Genomic DNA, 23,807 nt, shown 5'->3' with positions numbered 1-23,807 from the left:
AGGATTCAGTGCAGTAAACCTTTTTCTAAAGTTGTATGCACTATTAACTTTGTTAAGCTACGCTGATTGTCCTATATCATGTAACTTTGAATTTGTGAAAGATGTGAAATCACAAGTAGATTTTAATGGGGGATTTCAAGTTATTATTGTTATTGGTTAATTTGGACGTAGAGCAAGTTGGCATTCTGAACACATAATATAAAGGACTATTGCATGTATATGGTATCTTGTGACTTAATTTCATTTTAGAAATCCCACAATCCTAGCAGTTATCTTAGAGTATGACAAGATAAGCTTTTTCTTGAGAATATATGCATGGCTAATAACAGAGTACTGAAGTAACTATAGTTAAATAAATATCCTTATTGGATTGCTTTGCATTCATAATATCACCTTAACTTATTCACTACTCTGTCTCCACATATGGAGACTATAGGAGATGTGGTACAAAAATATCAGATAAGACCTGCTATGGAATTCTTCAGATGGGTTATTACATATCATAGACTGCAGGATCTCTGCTCAGTTATAGAATGCTATGAGGATGTCATGTTATTTATGGAATATCTTAGGCAAATTATTTGAGAATATGAAAGACTCCACCGACAGAAAAATAAAACACAATAATTGCTGTGGGTGTATTCCCAAAACTACTCTCATATAAAATAAAAGAGTGGGATACAGAAACACTTGACTGTAGAATGCCAGATTAGGTAATCACGCAACATTAGACAGTTGTAAATATTCTTCTTATTTCAATATTAGATATAAAGTCAGCTGTAAGTACAAAACTGACAATCTCTATTGCTGAAGTAATATAAAGAAGCTGTTGCAACAGATTACTGGGAAGTATCCACACCATTAGGCCAGCAACAAATGTATAGCAGCAAAACTAGCTCTTTGTGGTTTAAATATCAGGTTTAAGTCAGCTGTCAGCTTCTTTTGATCAAGACATTGCTTCATTAATGGCTTTCTTATTTTTGAAAGTATACACCTACTGCAAAGTTATAATTTTGACCATATTTTTACCACTAGTTGATGCACTGCCCAGGAGTGATGCTCATGTATATGCTTCAACCAAAGCAATTCAGCGCAGGGACCCACTGAGGCTTCTCAGAAATATTGTCTAGCTTTCAATACATGTAACATATACTGAACATGAAGCAGAACTTTCATTGTAACTTTATCGATTTCCAGCATCACAGATCCTGAATGGGGATTTGCCAAGAGCACTCTAAAGTCCGTGTCATGATTGGCTCACAGTATTCTGTTAAAAAAATGAGGAGTCCGAAAAAATGCACAGCTTTGAACATGAAAAGCAATTGGCAGCTACAGCTTGAAATCTGTGTTTTAGTATTAAAAATAAACTATTGCAGCTACTCTCTGTGGCTTTCTTTTGCTAACTCAGTAGTGATGTTTAGCATCTTGATCATGTCTGCAGTAGCCTTAGCTATATGGTTTATATCCTGCCAAGCATATAACAGCCAGCCAGCTTCCAAAAGCTTTCAGGGAACCTTCCAGGCACTCAACCCATTAGGCAAGCTTAACTGGCTAAAACATAGATTTAGGTATCATGCCCTTTAGAGCTTTCTTGTCACCAAAAAGAGTGCTCCTTTGTGGACTTTCTGCGATTAATGGTTGGCTTGTACTATTCCATTACTGGCTGGATACGTTCTCTTTGGAGGGGGGGACTTCCACATTCAATATTTTATTTACTTATACTTTCTTCTTTAGGAAAACATTTTTAACGTAGGAAATTATGTTTTTGATGACTGTCATGAGACTTTATTGTACTTTTATATGGCAGAGCAGTTTTGTTCTTGTCGGTTTAAAAGTTGTTAAAACTTGTTTAAGTCCACTGTTTCTATGGAGAAACTGGATTTAATTTACTTTTGGGGGCTAGAAAAGTGCTTTTTTACAGGGTTTTAACTGGGTGAAAGTCAGTTTTTATGCCTTTCAATTTTTTTTTTACCGACTTGTTCTGCTTATCTTCCTTGGGAAAGAAGCACCATTTTCAGCTTGATCATGAAACAAACTACTATTTCCTAAATCAGTCCTTCTTCAAGCTGCAAAAAGAAAAAGTTAAGTAACCAACTATTGCCATAATAGCAGGCTAACAGTTCAGCTGCAAATGAGTGACTCTGCTATGGCCAAAGCTGGTTCTTTAAACCACCCATCTTTTTTTCTTCTGGATCCCTCTGGTATTGTCCATATAGTCACTATAGACCAGTGGTTAGCCACATCTTCTGTGGCTGTTGGGGCCCCCTCAAAGAGCAAGAGAGAGAGCCACTTTGTCAGTGTTGGGAATATGCCCCTACTTAACCAGAATGTTATGTCTGGCCCAGGAGAAGTTGTTACTATCATTAATAAAACCACTTGCCCCAACTTTCCTGTCATGTCTGACGAAGCATAGGAGTACTACAGGAAAATGCTTACATGTTTATTGCTAAACAAATCATTTGGTTTTATGCTGTGCATGTCTTTTACCTGCTTAGATTTCTTGCATTATATTTTTGGAGCGTGGTCGGGAGCCAGGTCTGGACTTTATCTGGTGCAGTGGTTTTGTTTGGATTTCTTGCATTATATTTTTTGGAGCCTGGTCTGGACTTTACCTGGTGCAGTGGTTTTGTTTTTGCCTGCAGTTTAAGATAGTGCCCAATTTCATTATGCTTTCACTTCACGACCTGTTACCCTTCCTTACTCATTTAACCTTTTTAGGAATCTTAGATTTAAAAGATGCTTATCATTACATTTCTCCTCATCCAGATTTCAGGTGTTTCTCAAGCTTTTGTGCATCTGGGTGACATATCAGTTCTCTGCATTACCCTTTGTGCTATCCACTGCTCCAAGAGTGTTCAGAGTGTCTAGTTCCTGTCATGTCCCATTGCAGGCTACAGGGTATGTACTTACATACACAAAGAACATTTTTCCACAGGGAAAAATACATGTATATTTAAATCTATTCCAGAGATTTTCCACTCAGATTTCAGTTGCTGTGAGGGAATACATCAGGCTACTGGATTTTATGTCATCCATGGTTCTCATGATTCCTCTTGCAAGACTCCATATGAGAAAAATGCAATTGTATCTGGAATCTCTTTGGTCCTAGCATCAACTCCCTTTATCTTTTCAAATTCCAGTGTTTGGGTTTGTGAAAAGAGAGATTATTTAGAGGATACAACAAATATCCATGAATCCAGGTTTATTATTCTCCTCTTGTGCTCCAAAGCAGTCCATCACCATAGACACCTCAGACTTTGGGGAGCAGTAGGAAAGGGGATGAAAGTGCAAGTGGTCTGGGGCAACAAAGACAAACCAAAGCACATAAACACGAAAGAGTTGCTAACTCTTATCAAGGCTCTCAACTCTGTGAAACACACAGTTCATTACAGCATTGCCAAATTTATATGGCAAGGGGAACCAAATCTTACCTCCTATACAGACCAGCCATGTTAGCTTGGGATACAGCTTTACTGCTCAGTCTTACTGTATAGGTATTTTACATTCTGTCAGATCATAACTGTGGGCAGACAAGCCGAGCAGGACAAAGGCATACCCTCACGAATGGAAACTAAATCAAGGGGATCTTCTAAGACTCGATCCATCTGTGGGGAGTTCCTTAAGTAGATCTTTTTGCCTCGTGTCTGAAAAAATCAAATGGCAAAATTCTGCTTCAGGATTCAATGTAAAAAGGCCTGGAAAACATACGTCTTTTCTATTTATTCCAGTTTGCTTATCTACCTTTTCCACTGATATCCAATTCAGAAGAAATCGCCAAAAATCATTGTGCTGGCTCCCTTCTGACCCAGGTAGCAGTGGGTCTACCTTCTTTTGGAATTAGCCAGGGGCAGTTACAGCAATCTTCCTCACAGATGGGATCTACTCACACAAGAATCAAAAATTATTAGCATGAGTACTTAATCCATCCTAACCCTGAACAGCTTCAAATGACTGTCTGAACAATAAGTATTTATACCTTAAAAGCACCTGTTTTTTGTGGACTTTAGTGGGTATTAATGGTGGCAATAAAGCCTGCTACTAGAAACACACACACACACACACACACACACACACACACACACACACATCTATATATATATATATATATATATATATATATATATATATATATACATACATACATATATGGATCTAGGACTGTTGAACGAAAGTCCAACAGTCCGAATCCAAAATCACCGAACACACTTTAATGAAAGTGCTTTTACCAAAAAAGCACTTTCGTTAAAGTCCATCAAAAAAAAAAAAAAAAAAAAGTGTTTATGCTGGGGGGCTATGCCCCCCTGCACCCCCATGGGGGGGATGTGCCCCCCCCCCCCCCACTTTAATAATCTCACTCCGAGATCGCACTACAGTGGGGAAAAGAAAAAAAATTCCCTTACCCGCACTGTAGTATGATCTCCACAACAGTCATTCCCCCACGACTCCCTCTGGTTGCAGGCATACATACGCGAAAGTGCTTTTTCGGTTAAAAGCACTTTCACATAAATATGCCTGGCCATTAAGCCTTCGGTGAAAAGTACCGTCGAGCATCAGTCCTAGACCCATATATGTACGTATATGTATATATATGTATGTGTGTAAATAAATATATATACATATATATATATATATATATATATACATATACACAAATGAAAAAGGTTTTCTAGTTGGTGCCAAAAAAATAAGCAGCAACCATTCAAGGCTAGTGTTTTTCTGGTTTTGCAATATTTGTGTGAATAATTTTCCTATTGCCTGTCTTACTCCTCTATCAAGGTTCATTTCAGCCATTTCAGCATTTCTGCCCATGGGTCCTCATCTTTCTTAGCATTTTTATTTCAAAATGTTTTTAAAAGGGATATTGCATAAGAAACTCCAGGAACTCCAGTGGCTCGTCCTTATGATCTTAGCTTGGTGTTAGAGAAGCTAACACTAGCTCCATTCGAGAAAGGTCATCTGGTTCAACTGAAGTGCTTAACATGAAAAACAGTTTTAGTGATTGCTCTCACCTCTGCAAGAAGATCCAAGTTGCAAGTGTTATGGTGGGTCAACATTATTTCATTTTCCACAAATATATGGATTTTTTGACTACTAATCTGTTTTTTATGCCAAACTATCCATCTCCCTGTTTTCTTTCCTGAACCTAAAAATGAATGAGAAAGGATACTTTATACCTGTGATGTCTGCAGACAACTCATGAGCTATCAGAACAAAAATTTTCAGAACTTTTGATCAGTTGTTCATTTCTTGTGAAGGTAAGAAGAGAAGACCTGCATCAAAACAGACAATTTCCAAGTGGATAACTCAGGTTATTGCCTTTTGTTATTGCCGCCATAACAAAACTATAGCAGGCAGGGTCAAGGCTCATTCTACCAGGGCTGTGGTTTTGCCTATGACTTTTTGGAATGGTTTGGACTCTGGAAGTATTCTAGAAGCAGCAACTTGGTCTTCTGGACATACTTTAACAAAGAATTACAAGCTAGATTTCCTTTCCAGACCTAGGTAAGGCTTTGTTAGGATCATTCTTCTGAGGCTGCTGGACCTTTCCCCTTCCACCTCTCAAATGTCCTAAGCTTTGGTAATCTTAGGCTACTGCAGCATTGATCACTATGATGAACATAGTATAGTTGTATAAGTAAACTTGCCAAGATAGTAGATGTTTGAATGATCTCTGCTGCAGTAGTCATTCCTTCCCTCCCTCCGCCACCTTGCTTTTTGGTAAGTTTTTACACCAGGGTGTGGACGTCTTTTTTTGTGGCTACTGGCAATGCTGTCTCAGGCCTCAGCCTCCATCTCTCTGTTAATGTGGAAGGTCCAAAGGGCTTGACAGCCAAACCTGTGTTTTAGCCAGCTCAGTTTGAGCTGCCTACCAATTTGGGCATATGGAAGGTGTCTTGAAGCTTAGGAAGCTGTCCAGCAGTTATATCCTTGGTAGGGTAAAACACATATAGCTGAGGCTACTGAAGTAGTTATCATTTGAACATCTACTGTTATGGTACCTTTATTTATACAGCTGTGCTTTCTTCTGTTCACATGGAAATTGACTATCAGATCAAGTTTGATACATAATGATGGAGGGCACTAACCTGGACACTGTTTTGTCCAGTTCCCACTAGTAATTCCATACAACACAGCTACTGTTCTAATGAAGGAATAAATCACAGTTCTTTCTCTGAACAATATATCACATTATTACTGAAGCCAGATAAACCTGCAGGGCATTAACCTACCAGTTTATCATGATAAATCATGATTTAAAATGAAACGCAACCGTTTTGGAGTCCCCTTTTGTTTCTTAAGACTACCATGAGTAAAGATTACCCCCCCCTTCCATGCAAAATACTGTATAGTTAAGGGAGTACCACAACTGTAGCCAGATTAATGCTTTAACAATTTTGACTTTTATTACACGCATCCTTGTAACCCCTCCAACAACACTGTCCTTTACCGGAAGGTTCTTGCATGACTACCATACAGACCAAATTTGGAGGGGGTTAGGTGGGGAATGGGGGAAAACAATACCCCAAAAGCAAAGGATTTAACTACTTGCAGATTGCTTATATTAACAACCCAACCAGTCACTTTCCATGCATTGTCTCCAGCCCAAAATTAAAGAACCTAATTCTGGCATTCTTCATTACCAGTACTCCAAAGTGATTCATGACCAACAGTATCAGAAATGTACCTGAAAACATCAGTCTGCACCCGAGACCAACGGAAAAGCCCTGCCTTACTCCAGATCCCCAAAATCTATCAAAGGAGTAACCAGCACCACATCAACTCCTATACAAAATGTGACTGTAATCTCTAATGATCTGCACATGCTGACTCTCTGGGATTCACTCAGGGGACTAAAAGAGCAATGGAATTAAACTGATTTCCAGATATGAACTTCCAACAGTTCATAGTGCAATACTTCCCTCCCAACACCTCCATAAATTAAAGCCTCACTTAACTATCACTCCCAATTATTCTGGTACCTGAACTAATCTGACAACTGGCTGCTTGACTTCTGGCAATTTCTGTTACTTTCACAATTGCCTGCTCCAAGAGACAACACATTCTGACTCCTCCCTTTAAATACTTACCCCCCCCTTCCCATCACTATTGTATACACTGTCTAACTTACCTAACACTTCCTGCTTCCCCTTTCTAATTTCCTGTCCTTAATTCCTATCCTTTGTCCCACTTGTTACCTATTTAATTCCTAACTTAACCCACTTCCCCTTCACTGTGTCACCTGGGCAGACATTCATGGACAAAATCATCTGCCCAGTCAAGCACTCTTTCATCATGAAAATATTGTGATTCTTTTCTTTTGTAATCAAATGCAAATTGTTTACAGTTCAATGGCTGGACTAGTCCATGCTGGTCAAAATTATTAACGCAAGCTTTATATCAGTAGAATGAGGGGATAATAAATGGTATATAGAGTCCTATGCTTTCATCTTGTTAGCTTGGCAAAGGCAAATCACATTTGAGTAAATGAGATTATTTAACTTTGGTAAGTCCACTGTAAGAGGTAGAGATCCCATATCTGAAGCCGGTAACCAAGGTTAATAACCTGCCCTATGCTGATGGAGAAGAGTGGGAAAGAGTGACCGTTAGTGTCTGCATTCCTTCCACTGGAGGTCTAATGATGGTCATTATTAATTACCAGTGTGATAATCAGCTTATGATATGGTAGGAGTACAAGAAAATGGAGGATATTCTGCCATATCAAAATGATTTGGGTGATCGTATCCTTGAGCAACTCCAAATTCCCCATCTGACACCATCTGCTCCTACTCCAATGGAATGATGGATGAACAGAAGAACTACAAAGGTTGTATCTGTTTTATGTACACATATGAAGTTTGATTTCTGCATTTTGAAATGTTTTCTGCTTTGTTTTCCCTTCAAATCCATTCCACATAGGGAAGACCCTGGCATAAAGAAGACCCTAATAAAATCTGGTTTCAGTTAGAGCAAGGATTCAGGGTTGGACCTCAAACAAAGGACAGAGTTTCTGAGCCATGTCTATAATGGCAATATATGTGACGACAGCTGAGCTGGATAGATCCTGACCTGAGAGCATAAAGTATGGGGAATTTTAAAATCTTTTGAATGTGCTATGGTTAAAAATAATTAGAAGGGAGCTGATTAATAGTCTGAAATATTTTGTAAACAAACTGTTGGTCCTGGCAGAACTGATGTTAATGGAAAATTATTATGCCTACTGCCGAAGACAGAAATAAAGTCTTTTTTGCAGTAAAGCAGCTGCATTACTGAGACAGAGAGAAGTATGCAGGTTATGTTTTAAATTTTTATGGGCATTTAAAAATTATCTGAAAATGTTTTGAATAGGTTATCTAGCATGTAGCAATGAAAAAGTACCTCTTCAATCTGAAAACAAAATGGGCAGAGAAGAAAACTTATTTTACTATATACAATGTAGTAAATGTGTTGTGATTCTCAGGTATCATCAATAGTTTTTTCTTAACTGGAAAAGAGTGACTCGATACAAGGCATATATGTGTTTAACTTTACTTTGGCTACAAACTGTAAAGAGAGTAATAAGTGCATATCTTAACTTTCTCATCAGTATGCCATCATCAGCCATTATCAGCTTATATAAGATGCAGAAAAGCTGCTCTAACTTAGTTAAGAAATACAAACTAATCTGTTGTATTTTGTAGAAATATAAAGACGTTTTGTACCTACAGTTGTGTCCTGGACTTTATTTTATTCTACTTGGTTTGGTTTTGGTTTTATTTTTTTGTATTTAGTTTGAATAATAAGTCAATATTATAAAAACAAACTCATGCAAAACACCTCCCCCCAAGCTGACTGGGTTGTGCTCTATTATTAAGCTTTTCCACCTTATTCTGTTTTGAAAGTTCACTAGTGCATTCTCACACACACACACACACACACACACACACACACACACACACACACACACACACACACACACATAAACACACACACGCATATATATCTATATCTATCTATATGGGTCCACTTCGAAATACTGACTTTCAAAATACCTAAACTAAAAATACTGAGACCAAAATCTTTAAAGCTCAAAATACTGAAAACTCAAAATATTGAAACTGAAAATATCAAAAAAAAACAAAAAAAAAAAACACAGTGCAGCAACGCAACTATATTGCAGCAGAACTACATATAGAAGCATATTACTCTTCTGCAAGTATAGGGCGCCTGCACCCCACACCTACGCTCCACTAAAGTGCAATCTTGGAGTTGATACATTTAAGTAGCAGGGGGCGTGGGGGTGCAAGGGGGGGTTGTCCCCCTGCTTATACTTGGAGATGAGTAATATGGTTTGTGTTTTATTTGTTTCAGTACGTGTGCTGGAATATAATAAGTGTTGGTATCCTGTGTGTTTTTCAGTATTTTGAACTTTAGAGATTTTGGTCTCAGTATTTTGAGTTTAGGTATTTTGAAAGTCAGTATTTTGAAGTGGACATATAAATATATATATATATATATATATATATATATATATATATATATATATATAAATACATATATATATATATATATATATATATATATATATATATATATATAGACAGATAAAGAGCTGATGTTGCTGAATCCAAAGATGTAACCATGTTTTCCTATTTAGAAAACATTTCTTTCATTTTTGTGCATTCAGCACGGGACAGTTTAAGACAAAGGAGTAATGGCCCTTGTGAAAATACCCCTTTGAGTAAATATAACAATAGGTTCATAGGAGGTTACTAGGCTAATGGCCCTAGATCCGTTACAAGCCTAGCCATGTTAATCCTGAGTTGCCTCAATTGTCCTTGATGTCCTTGATGGATGTAATTTGCAGAGCGAATCTATGATAAGCACCAACTATCCCTGTCCATGAAGTTGCAGAGTGAGTCTATAATAAACACAAACTACCCCTGTCCACGAGGTACATGAGTGCCACCCCCCGGGATGAATTTACGGTCTCCCATCCATTTGTCCAGGTTGCATTTGAATAGAGTCAGTGAGGAGCTCTGCTTTACATGACTTGGAAGTTTATTCCAATTCATGTGATGCAGAGCTTCTCACTGACCATATTAAATATCTTGAAAAGGTATTAAGAAAATGGTTAATATGTTTTTGTGCAGGTCAACACCCCCATGTAGAAGGATGTATCCCATAAATCACCTCTGTTATCATAATCCAGTCCAGAATTACTGTTCATTCCACAGGTAAATTTAGTGGAGTTTGTACTTACTGCTTCTGACAAAAATGTTAGAAAGGCAACTTGATTTCATAATGTTACGTTACCGATACAACACTTGTACATCTGACACGTATATAAAGGATAACACTGGGAAACAGTATTAATGGTATAGTGCTAGTTTCAATTTGTTAATAAATTACTGTAATTTTATATTTGAATGCATATGATAGCGTTGAAGAATTCAGGTAATGCATTAGAAACAATATTTACAAACATGATGTGACTAAAATGCAGGGCACTTCTGGTAATAGCTTTTTATTATTGAAAATAAATATATGGGGTGTATTTAGGGAGACACTGGTTAAAGTAGAGAAAATATGTTAAAGTCCTTCAAGTAGAATGCTTATGAAAGTATTCCAAACAATAAAGTAATCTTTTAAGCACTTAGCAATAGCAAATACTTTCTTTTTGTTCTGCAAGGGTTGACTTCACATTTTCCCTTAGTATTTATTAACTTGCACAGCAAAGTGAAACTTCAGATGAATTAAAGTCATATCATATTTATGTAGTTTGTTCCAGGGATCTGAATAACAGCTGTGCTAAGCCATTTCTCTGTGAAATTAAGTTCAATAAAAGAGAATTGAAAGGTTTTATACAAGTAATGAAAATTACAGTTTAAATGAAAATCAACTTAGAGAGGAAAATACCGGTGGTTTTCTTTTTCTTGCTAAGTGTCTGTTAAAGCAGCAGGGTGAAATGATTTAAAATGAAAAGAACAGGCAATCCATGATTTAGTTTACTCATTCATTTTAGGACTGTACTTGGTGGATGTTTTCATAATATTTCACACCATCATATAATAAAGTATGTATACTTATGCTTTATAATATTTGGTATGGTACTGCAATGAAAAATAGAATAAAAATGACAGAAACGGCCTTAATGCCATACTACATATAAATAAAATATCAACAGATGTAAGCATTACAGCAATCAGAAGTATTACTGCATATAACATACTGCTTTTTTGTAGGGGGGCTTACATGTTTGCAGCACACCTGCATCTCATTTCTGACCTCTGTATATTTGTTAGGATGGCTGGAACTGCAAAACCAAATTATTTTCCAACAACTAACTATTACCCACAAGATCCTGTATCATCCTACAAATACACCCATACTCTCTACCCTTATTAGCCCTTATAAAAACCTAACAACCCTACGCCCAGCTAATAAGTCACTACTAGCCACCCTTAAATCTAACAACAAATCTGGAGACTGTCTTTTCAATAATAGCACTGGAAATTCTTGGAACAAGCTTCCTACCAAACTAACATCCCTAGAATCCACACCACTTGTCAAAAAGCATCTAAGAATCCACCTATCTTTACAATGGCTTTGCCCCTCTACTAATCCTGTCTAATTTGTTTTTCTCCTCATTCCACCATCTTCACATGCACAATTACAGGCATCCCTTGTAAAAATGTCACCCTGTCTTTGTCTTTTCTATATTAAGTTGTATTTTAACTTTCTAATATTGCCTTTACACATGTTAATCCTGTTATAAACATGTAATTTTATATTCTCTTATGTAATGAATATTTCATTTTTACTAGTCACTATATCAATTTTAATTTTTAAAATATGATACTCATATGTAGCATTTTTTTGGTTTCTTTAGAACAATGTTGTAGTGGAGCTTTTCTCCCCGGGCCTCTACTGAAAATGGACATATTTCCAGTTAGACTAGCCTGGTCAACAAATGTAAAATAAAATAAAAAATAAAAATTGTTCTGCCATCAAGAATAGCTATCCCTTGACATCAATCAGTAAAAGTTTGGCCTACTAGAATATCTGTTAATACCATACTGTTGCAACATACACCTCCAGACCCAGCTGTACTAGGATGTCGACAAATGGGGTCATATGCAGGGTAATGAACCAGGCCCCCAAAAGCCATTCCACTATCCCATTACTTGGCTGTCTCTCCCCAGTTACCATAAATACTGTTCAAACCTGTCAGTGTACATGCTATTTTCTTACTTTTACAAATATCACAGAGATTTGGATTTCATTTAAAACTTTTATTTAAAATTTTACAGAAAAAAGTGACAGGTATTTTCTAAACAAAACAAAATAATGTCCCATTGAAAATTGGTTTGGCATGAGAAACAGTAAACTTCTCTTCCTTTGAAATTTGCATTTAGTGGAAACGTATCTGGCAGCTTGCTGGGATTCATCCTCAATTAGCATACAGTGAAGCACTAATTAGCATCTGTTTGAATGGTGGAGGAATTCCAAAGACAGATGTCTAATGCATTTGCTTACATCCTGGGACAACTCACTGGACACAAGTGCTCCTTTTCAGGACCACCCCAAAAGTACTGTCTGGTGAAGTAATTTGGCAGAGTCACATAGAACACAAATAAAGGCTGAGGAAATTGAACCATGTACTGCATGAAACAGCTTTTTAACAACTCATAACCTTACTCATCTGCACTAAGTGTTATATAAGCTGTTGTATTCCACAATACAAAACTATGCAAGTCTATGACTGACATTGACAGACTGTAATACTCAGTAATTTTCAAAAAAAAAAAAGAAAGAAAAAAATTAACAATATTTAAAGGACACTTGCTAGTTGATGGAGAGAATTAAGGCTCTTGTCTCCCATAGTCAGGGTTTGAATCTGAGCAAGTCACTTAACTAGACATTGTCCCCTAACAGGGGTATTTTACACACACACACACACACACACACACACACACACACACACACACACACACACACACACACACACACACACACACACACACACACACACACACACACACACACACACACACACACACACACACACCATGGCACTCATTGCAGTCTTGCACATTTCCTGGCTGTCATAAACAAATCCATTCACCTTGGAGGAATCTCTCCCAAGATGTTGCTGTTCTTGCATAAAATCTCCCACACACACTGAATGATGGATATCTAGACAATAGACATGTGTGCCAGAGCTGGTTGTGTGTGCTTGCTTCTAATTAGAAGCAAAGCATTTTGGGAGTGAGATAGTAGTTGAACATTTTTCTTTTGTTTTTATTTTTTAAAGCTAACCAGTCCTCTCAGCAATAATTGGGCCCTAGGCAGCTGCCTATATCACCCTGTGCTGGATCCAGTTCTGAATAAGGGTATCTATATCTTAGCCTTTCTTGTGTAGTGGTAGTGTTATGAAAAGGCTTGTTCTAAGGTAAGATTCAGCATTAGGATTAGCCTTAGCATGCATTAGTAACCCCATCCCTACATTTACTTAATATATTCTCTCCTGTTGTATTTATCATCGAAGAGAATTAATTCTGTCTTAATTAAGACCGTTCTTTTAAGTAAAGTAGTTAAATGTATATTTTTGACAGGGAATCCCAGAGGAGGAGAATGGAAGAAAATAAACAGCAAACAGAAAAGGAAGAAGATGAAAGTAACGTAAGACCGAAGGCATCAGAAGAAATTGACAAAATGAGGAGAAAAATTAAAAAGAAGAAGAAAGAACTTAAGGCATGGAAAAAAGCTCAAGCCCAGGTAAGATAAGCATGAATTTAGTAATACAGTAGTCTAAATCAGTGGCTCCATATTAAGGTAAGAGGTTTGTTTGATGTTCACATTTTATGCTTAAATGTTTGCTTTTTGCAAAACTCTGTATTTGTGAGATAGTAAGGTTTTTGTGCAAATGTGATTTGAGTATAACTTCTATTATAATACACCATTGAATTGGAAAATTCAAAGAAATATGAGAATTTTAATGTTTAAGATCAGTGAACATAGTCTAAAGAACAAAAGTTCACAATATGCTCTATTCACCCCACATCTGATCTTCAGAATAATCAAAGTGTAGCTTGCAGAATCTCAATATGATGGCCATTTTACTTTTACTTTTTTACTATGTGAACTTTCAGTCGGCAGCAGATGTTATGAATGTATTTATAAAATGCATTATCCTTCTATGAAAATGTATTTATTCTGCAAAATGAAATCACAATTCTACTTTCATAGCACATGGTGAGTTATATTAGCCAGCAGACAAAATGCTATGTTGCAGAAACCTGGTATTCAGGAAACTGAATGGCCATAAGATTGGACTTGCATGTACTAAGTCTGAGATGACATTTCTCAGAGTATTGTCTTTTCTCTGAGGTATGGTGATCTCGAAGGTGGCATATATAAGTTCAGGGGTTGCCCCCCATGCAAAAAGAAGCTTAAAGGAAAAGAGCAATTTTTAAAATTCACTCTTGTCCTGTGTTTTCGGTCTTTTTTTATGTATTGTCAGCACTCAGCATTTTGAGTGCAGATATTTAAATAGGCAGCCTAGGTTTTTAATTAAGGTAAAATAATTGTGGCCCTGTAACCTGTAATATACCATGCAGGCATCTGCAGACTGGGAAGCGAATAGATAGAAATGGTTTGTGACCGATGATTCATCCTAAGGCTGTCTTATGAAATTCAGCATCCAAAATGGATTATTATTTTTAATTAAAGTACAAGATTTATACAGAGATCAAGCACTGTGCATATATACTCTCATTAATTAAGACAATCTTAAAAGAATGAAGGAGCTTCTTTAGAAAATAATAAGTAAAAGTTTTTAAAGAATTCTTTAATTTGTATCTGTTTCCTGTCACCGAGACCTGCACTATTTGAAATCCACTTTTTCTTTACAGAACATGAAGTTATGATACCACACATGTTATGTTCCTAGCCTTTTGTTTATGATGTCTTTTTTCAAACACTTACTACTGGATTTTCTAAAGAGCCTAAAGTTTAAATGCATGCATACAGTTGATATATATATATATATATATATATATATATATATATATATATATATATATATATATATATATCTATAAAATCAATGCAACATTAAAATTAAATGTAACACGGAATACGTACATAAAGTATTACTGCTGAGTATCTTCTTCTTTCAGCTATTCCCAGTTAGGGGTTGCCACAGCAGATCACCTGTCCACTCATGATTGGCAGTGGAGTTTTACGGTGTCGAGTTGCCAGCCTGGCACCCAACCGTCCACAGAAGGCACACACATGCACACACTCACACCTAGGGCCAATTTAGAGTGTCTTTGGGTGGAAACCGGAGCACCTGGAGGAAACCCAAGCAACCACAGGGAGGACATGTAGACTCCGCACAGAAGGCACCCCAGCTGAGGATTGAACCAGAGAACCTTTTGCTGGGAGGTGGCAACGCTAACCGCTGCACCGCCATGGCCACCCTAAAGTGTTACTGCTGAGTATGAACACTATTCATTTATGTCCTGTTCTCTGGTTCTTGCCAGATTCTTGTGTGAGACAAGCAGACAAACAAAATGATGATCTTTTCTTTGAATAGTGTTTGGTGTAGTTTATTTTAAAATTCTCTGGAGAATGGTTAAAATGGTTTAAAAATTATCAAGTATGTAAAAAGATTTTAGAAGTCTTCTAATCAGAAAGGCTATTGCAAGGTGATTGTCTATATCACATCATACAGAAACAAATTCTACAGCAGTGAAATGGTAGTGGGATAAAGGAAGTTTTCTTAGAAACGTTAGAGTGGATCATGGAGTGGAATTAAGTTTAGAAAAAAAGGGGATTACATTTTGCTTCTTTAATCAACATCTGACTCTTTAACAGAGGGTCAACTTTAACATGGTAAATGAGACAAATATTTATAACTTTTTCTCAAGGGTTATACTAGATATATAACATACAGTAAGGACTAAAATGTATTATGTATAATAGTCTGTCTAGTGAAGGTAATAGATTTTGGAATCTGATCTATAACAGTTGTATTCTCTTAATGTACAAAACATTTGGTTTGACTGATAAAAAAAAGTCTGTATTTCCAAATCTAAAGCTTACCATGGCTGTCCTCTACTCTTTTTAGTTAGTGATTAAAAAATCTGTAACTGCAAATATAAAAGTTACCCTTTTCTTCTTTTAGTCTTTCTAGTTCGTTATTACATATCATGTACTCCAAAATACTGCTGAGGAGCCCAGCATAATCTTCCTAGACGACTGTCTGGTGAGTAACTTGTTCAGAATCACTGAGCAGGCAAATAAAGGTTTGAGGAATCAAACCCTGGGCAGTACAAAGCAGCTTGTTAACAGACCACAATCCTCTGCAATGACTTCCTTCCTACACATCAGGAAAACTAGCTAAATTTGCTAGCCTTTTACCCTGCTTTAAATTGAATTGTAATTGAAGTGAAACCACATCAGTTGCTTGAAAAGAAACTGTGCTTATCAGTCTACCATTATTGCTACATGACAGACTTGTTTTCCTAGAAGGGAGATGTTTCAGGTAAATCTATACATCTGCTATACAAAACAGAAGACAAAAGGACTTTATTATAATCCTCTGGCATCTTGACACTAGCATTCAGAGGAGTTCAACAAAAAAAATTACATCAACTAAAATCACTATATATAGTTTAAATGAACCAGTTGCATTACAGAAACAATTGAAAGTTAAAAGCACAAAAACAAAATACCTCCAGTAAACATTTTCAATGAAATTGCCCATTTAAGCTGTCAGCTTTCATTGTTCTATATATTAAAATAAACAATATTTTGTTATTCTGGAATTTTCTTAACACCTCTCCCCCCTTTCATATTCTTCAGCCTACTCCAAATTTTTTACAGTCAAATAAGTATATTTACCAGCATTAATAGTAAAACGCAGGTTGCCACACTACTTTCTAACGTATCCTTTTTGATGTGACTTACATGTTCCTATAGTTGCTTTCTGAATATTCTAGCTGCCTCAGCAATATACTAAGTCACAGGTGCATTTTAGTGTAAACTCAAGCCTCTACCCCCTTTTTTGGATATGAATCTTTATGCCTGTTATATATTTAAGGTATCCATTTCTTGCCTGTGTATTCAAGACTTTCTCAAGTAATGATGTATGAACTAACACAAAGGGAAGGAACTTTCAGTTGAGTGAAATACGGCAAATTTACAGATGCTACTTATAACATTATGTGACCTCAAATGATAGCTGCTTCTGTACTAACTTGAATCTTATGTTTCATATCTATGTAATGATATGGACTAAATAACTATACATATTTTAAGGGTCTTTTAAAGAAAATTATATTTTTTTACTTCTACTAGTTTACTGGGTTGATAAATATGAATAGAATCCCTAAGCAAAGCAGTCATACAAAAGGCACATTTTATGGCACTGATTTATTTTTGCAAAACTGAGTGTTTACTATAATCAATGCAAAGAGAATTATATACATATTTTTTCTCTATCTGACAGTTTTTATAGATTTGGAAAAAAAATATTTTGTTATGTTTCCCAGCACAGTTATTTTTGTCTTACAGTGTGGCTTTTCCGAAGTGCAATTACTTGATTAGGACAAAAACTGACACTTTAAGGTAGCAACAACATACACTGAGATGAAGGATATATACCGAGAATAGTGAGCATGCCTACTCTGACTGGTGATATCAGATGTGTTTTGTCTGATCTAAGCCTTAGAAATACTGTGGTTTTGAATTTGGGAACACCAGTGGAAAATACTGCAGTGATGTAAGTGTTAATAAAGATGCTAAGATATTGTGCCAGCATTTGGAATGTATTTTTAAGAGTCAGTAGAAATGAACTGAAATGTTACAATCAAGAAATGTACTACAGAGTTTTGGATAAAATGAAACTGCTTATAGCCTTGGAACAGACATTGCAATTTTACATTTTCTGTGACAGGCTGACTTTGATAAACTGTCTGATAAGTCTAACATGCTCAGTTAATGTTTCCATTATACATATTCATTTATCTATCCTTTTCTGATTATCTGATTTCATCTACAGTTTTTACTAGCAGGGGCGCCATCAGATACCATCAGTACTTACTGTCTCATTTATTGGTTGTATCAGATATCTTAACTGTTCATATTTTGTTTTAAATTTGTGTTTATTCTGCATAGTTATATATTTCATTTTGGTAGCAGTGCGTTGTGAAAACCACCTAAATTATACTGACGTTGAATCTGACCATTATGTGATGCAGATGGATGGAAACCTGAATGCCCCAAAGACAATCTGGATTCATTTTGCATTCCAGGCACTGGCAGAGGTAGATTGGAATGTATTTTAGGAAATAGACAATACCAACTTGTCCATCATGGGGAGAGCATGCTGTTAGAAGCCTATTTCAAGACCTATACAAGAGGAACACCAGGGACTTTCCCTCCTGCAACCTGGGATCCAGGAAGTGTATTCTCAGTAGTTGGATTCTGCAGGTATGCAGAAGTATGCATCTGGACAGGGTCAAATACAGCAGGCATTAGACTATACTATCCAACCAAAAGGGAATGGTATTAGAAGCATACAAATAAATTAATAAATAAACAAACACACAAATACATAAATGCTAATTCCCACTGAATAAAGCACATGGTCCCAGGATGGCATCTCCCTGTATGTGGCACTTCAGCACTGGGAGACTGGGGAGGGGGGACAAATGTTCAATTAGAAGGTTACTGCATGTTGGAGGCAAAGGATGGGACCCAAAGGAACTATTCTAAACTGGGATCAGGCAGCAACTGTCTTCTGTACAGACTTTGGCTGTATGGACCTGCTGAGGGCTGAATACAGTGGAATGATGACTTTCTTAGACCTAGATGCCATGCACTTACTTATAAGTTGAGTGACATAGAATTATTTCCTTACTACCTTAGGCACGTGTTAGTTGCAAGCCAGATTACTGTCTACATATGTCCCCAAATCACTCTTAGGGGTGTATTATTAATGAGCTTATTTCCTGGGGTGTCTGACTTCCCAAGGGTACTATAATGCTTTTCTTGGCATTGAGTTTTAAGCCATGGCTTGACACCAATCATTTGACTGTTTTATTCCTTCCTGTAGGATCTATTAGTGTATTGGGAAAATTCTATGACTGTACCTAGTTTCCAAACATCTGTAAACTTGGTCAGTCAGAGGCCCTTGACATTGGTCTTGACTTCTGAGAAGTGGATGCCAAAAAAGAGCGTCACCAGCACAGAGCCCCAAGGGACTCTTCTAGTGACTGGCCTCTTTGTCAAAGTGGTCTCCCCTATGCTAACCTGAGAGCCAGCTGGCTATCCAACGTGCAACATGGGGTTTTATGCCTAAATCCATGAGTTTGTTCACAACGCCCAAGGCAGGTTTTGTATCAAATGCCTTAGACAGGCTCAGGTAGTCAGTATGCAATGTTCCATTGCCTTGCCTTGGTGACTCCCTCAAAGAAGTACACCAGATTAAGTGTGTGTGTGTGTGTGTGTGTGTGTGTGTGTGTGTGTGTGTGTATGGAAGCACTTTACATAATCGAATTACTGAAATCTCGAATGTCATATGGTCGAGACCATATGATCAACATTTCAGTAAATCGAATATGTAAAGTTTTAAAAAATAACACTTTACTTACCTTGAAACGTTATGTGCACACAGAGGCAAGGCTTCTTGTATGCTCTGTGTATACGTAATGTTTTTATCTTTTTTGTGGTGTTGACAGGAAGTGAGAAATCTCCCGTTTTGCGCTTCCGCATACAGCGCAATATTGGAGATTTCCCTTTTCCCCACTGTAGCGCGATCTCGGAGTTAGTATATTTAAGTAGGGGGGTGTGGGGGGCACAGCAAAAGCGATGTTTGACTTTTTTTTTTTTTTTTTGGGTTTCATTTTAGAAGTTCGAATTTACAAAACCCGATCTTTTGGTCTCGATCATATGAGGTTCGAGATTTTGGGAATTCGATCTTCTAAAGTGAATCCGTGTGTGTGTGTGTATATATATATATATATATATATATATATATATATATATATATATATATATATATATTCATTTATTTTATTTTATTTTTTATTTTTTATATCCTTTTGTTTGATATTTACTGATTAGCCTGCAAATTCTGGAGCTGGATAAATTCAAATGAGGGTTATGGATGGATAAATTATGTCCTGAATTCTGACTTTGACCATATCTGTGAATGGCAATATGTTTGTATTGCTGTATTACACTATAAAAATTCAGGACAGGACTGGTAGATACTCAGCTTTATATAATGCTCTATGTGAGTAAATAGCACATGATCCAATGAGATGACATCACTCTGAATGCATGTATCTCAGTATGCATGTGTTAAACATATTTTCTGCTCTAAAATATAAAATGACTGGCACATCAGTTTTTCCTAGACAGAGGTATGTATATTCATAACAACAAATAAATTACATAATTCACATGTAGACTCAGCTTGTTATCCTGGAAAAATTATGGCATTTAGAAAATCAAAGTTTCACAGGCATTAGTTGCTGCTGTTTGCACCCACAGTTTGCCGCAGTCAAATGAGCCCATTCTGAGTAGGGTGCCTCTATTTTCATTGCGAAGAGATGATGGATGGTGATAGCTTATGGGCAAACATCAAATTCTGTCACACACACAGATGCATATGCATATATACACACACACACACACACACACACACACACACACACACACACACACACACACACACACACACACACACACACACACACACACACACACACACACACACACACACACACACACACACACAGACACACCATTTTCCTGCCTATCTAGCTTTTCCTTTTGTGAACCAGCTGTGCAGTATAGAGGAATACAGTTCTGATTGTTACCTAAATGACTAATGTTTGAATAGTGGCTTGTTTGCTGGAAGAGACAGGGATGAGGGTGGTGGGAACTGAATACCTTGTAGTGACTCACACATCATGGTTGTTCTGGTCAGCAGATTTGCTCCCAGGCAAGCTGCTGTATATAAGGCCAAGTTAGTCCATGGAGTTGTAACCTCTTGCTAATAGGTCATCTCCTGTCTTCAGAAGGCAAAACAAGTGAAGTCCAGACAAATTTATGGATATGAACCCAGTCATCAGTGTTTGCCTTAAAATAACAAGGATATACCTGTGTTCTACCTTAAAGTAACAAGGATATTCCTTTGTTCTATATGTAATGTTAGTTTACTCCAGCAAAGGAGAAGCACTGATTAACAAAAGCCAAAGACTGGGTGGGAGTATACTTGGCTCCCGAGGGGGGGGGGGATTCCATGTAGTTCCTGGCTTGAGGTGGATGTAGTGATCTACACTTTGTCACATTTTGAAGAAAAAGTCATACTCCATTAGAGCAGTGGATGACAGTGACTTTACAAGAAGGATATTGATCAAATAAAAAATAAAGGTCACAGTAATGCTTTTTTTCAGTAATTTTTATTTATTCTTTACATCAAAACAGAGTAGTAAATGACAAATAGCACATAAAGAAAAAAACATGAATATTAAGCAATTGTTATACATTGAAAGAAATGCTAAAAGAGGTTGATTAATCAAACAATACTATTTACACTATATACATAGATGCTTTCAAAATTCAGCATAGCAAAACGAAAAGGAAGAAATAAGTAGTTTTGCAAGAGTTATTATAAGTACAATATTAAAGAGGAAAAGAAAAACACTTGAAGGGGTTAGGGATATATGATGTTGTGTAAAAGATCCTAGTCATAATGAAGTATGAACATTATGGTAGTTTATGCAAGAATAATATTATAGATTTGTTCCCATAACTTCCTAAATTTAATATTTTTGTCCCTTTTATTAATTATTATTTTTTGGGTTAATAGATGTTTAGTCACCATTAATCTGAAGTTCTCCCATGAGTTATTAGTTGAGTTAAGCCAATTGGTTGCTATATAGAGTTTCATTAAAAGAAAGATATTAATTAGGGTAACTGCTTGTTTTTGGGAGATATTATTTGGAAGGATATGTAGTACAGTAAATTCCCAAGTGAGTGTGGTTGTTTGGTAGCCCATCTTTTGTAACTGAAATTTAAGGGAATTCCAAAGTTTAAATACACATTTACAGCTCCAGAAAAGATGGAGTAGGTCGGCAGTTTGGTATTTACAGTGTGGACAGAGTGGGGATTTCATAGTGTTAAATGTATGTAGAGTAGCAGGAGTGAAATATGTGTTGTTATAGATCATGCATTGAGTAAAAGCCAATTTCTGAAGGGATATAGATTTTATTGTTAGGTTAATTGTCTGAATCAATTGATAGTTATCAGTGGGAGAGAGGTTTTTTTCTCCAATATTCAGAAATAAGGATATAATCTTTGAATGTAATGTCTTTGATCATTTTGTATGTAAATGTAGTATTTTTTTTTTGTTGAGAGGATAGTCTTGCAAAGTAAATTACAAGTTGCTATATCTTCATTGTTTACGATAGTGCTGTGGAGATAGCTGATACATAATTCTTTAATCTGTCTCAGGATCAGTAAGTATGATTTGGGAAGGTTCAATTGGTTCCTTATTTCTGCACAGGGCAATTTAAATATGGATATATGGATATATGTCTTGGATGGTTGTGTTTAATATATGAGGGAATTGGTTTAGGTTTAGAGTTTGGTTATTTATTTTAAGATTAGGGTTTTTATGTAAGGGTTGCAATGTCATCATAGCTTGTAAAAGGTTTAGAGATTTGAAGAGTTTTTGTGTTAGTATAATGGAGTGTTTGAAGGGTTCAGTTACAAGATTTCATTAAACCGGTATTTAGAAATGGTATTGTTTTGGGGTTGATGTCCAGGCTTTTAATATGGTTAAGGTATATTCTTATCCAGTTTGGGTACCAAGCATTGTCTTTTGGGTTGTATTCAGCTATTCGTAAAACTCTATTAGTATTTATGATTAAATAGTATGTCTCAAAGTTTGGAAGGTCTAGGCCACCTTTATTTTTGGGGGTTGTTAGTTTGTCATATGAGATTCTGTTTTTTTCAGGTTCCCAGATGAATTTAGCAAGCTCGGTGTGTATTTGCTTAAAGAAGTTATTGGGTATGGCTATCTGGGAATTCATGAAAATATATAATAATCTGGGTAGGACTTTCATTTTAATTACAGAAACTTTGGCCAAAAACAGTAACTTTAAATTTTTCCATCTATTAAGGTCTAGTGAAATGTCTAGCCATTTTTGCTTTATGTTGTTTGAGTAGAAATCCTTGTTGCTTGTAGGGAATGTGATACCTAAGTAATTAATTACTTCTTCAATTTTTAATTTCCCTATTAGTGGTAGAAGAGAGAATGGTTTAGGAGTTTTTAAGGGGAAAATGCTAGTTTTTTTGAGGTTTAATTTGTAATTCGATATCATCGAGAAGTGTTCAATAGTGGATAATATTTTATTTACATCAGAGATTGGTGTGGTACAATAAATATTCAGGTCATCAGCAAAAGCCGATAAGAAGATTTTGATGTAAATTATTAGGGGGTTATGTTATGTATTTTGTTTTATATTTAGGGAAAAAAAAAAAGCTCAAGGTATATGTTAAAAAGTAAAGGAGATAAAGGGTAACCTTGGCAAGTTCCATTTTAATAAAAATCCTATTTGACCAGGTTTTGTTAATGTATAAAGATATATATAGATTCTTACATAATATTTGTAGGGTTTTAATAAGTTTTTGGGGTATATTGAAGTAAGGCAAGGTTTGGAATAAAAATTCTAAATTTACTCTATCAAAGACTTTATGGGCATCAATGACAAGTGCATATAAATTTAGATTATTTTGATTAG

General features: G+C 36.2%; 1 protein-coding gene across 1 annotated transcript in view; it reads left to right on the top strand.

Annotated features, from left to right (window-relative positions):
- Window positions 1–23,807, top strand: part of LOC122791490 (glutamic acid-rich protein-like) — a 2,133,503-nt gene that overhangs the window by 1,316,842 nt on the left and 792,854 nt on the right. The window contains exon 9 of the mRNA XM_044059233.1: window positions 13,596–13,758. Within this exon, the coding sequence (XP_043915168.1) occupies window positions 13,596–13,758 (163 nt within the window). The remainder of the gene's footprint in view (window positions 1–13,595; window positions 13,759–23,807) is intronic.

This window comes from Protopterus annectens, chromosome 17.part0, assembly GCF_019279795.1.
Source record: "Protopterus annectens isolate FY-2018-M chromosome 17.part0, PAN1.0, whole genome shotgun sequence".
NCBI lineage: Eukaryota > Metazoa > Chordata > Ceratodontiformes > Protopteridae > Protopterus > Protopterus annectens.
This window is presented reverse-complemented; position numbering and strand designations above follow the sequence as displayed.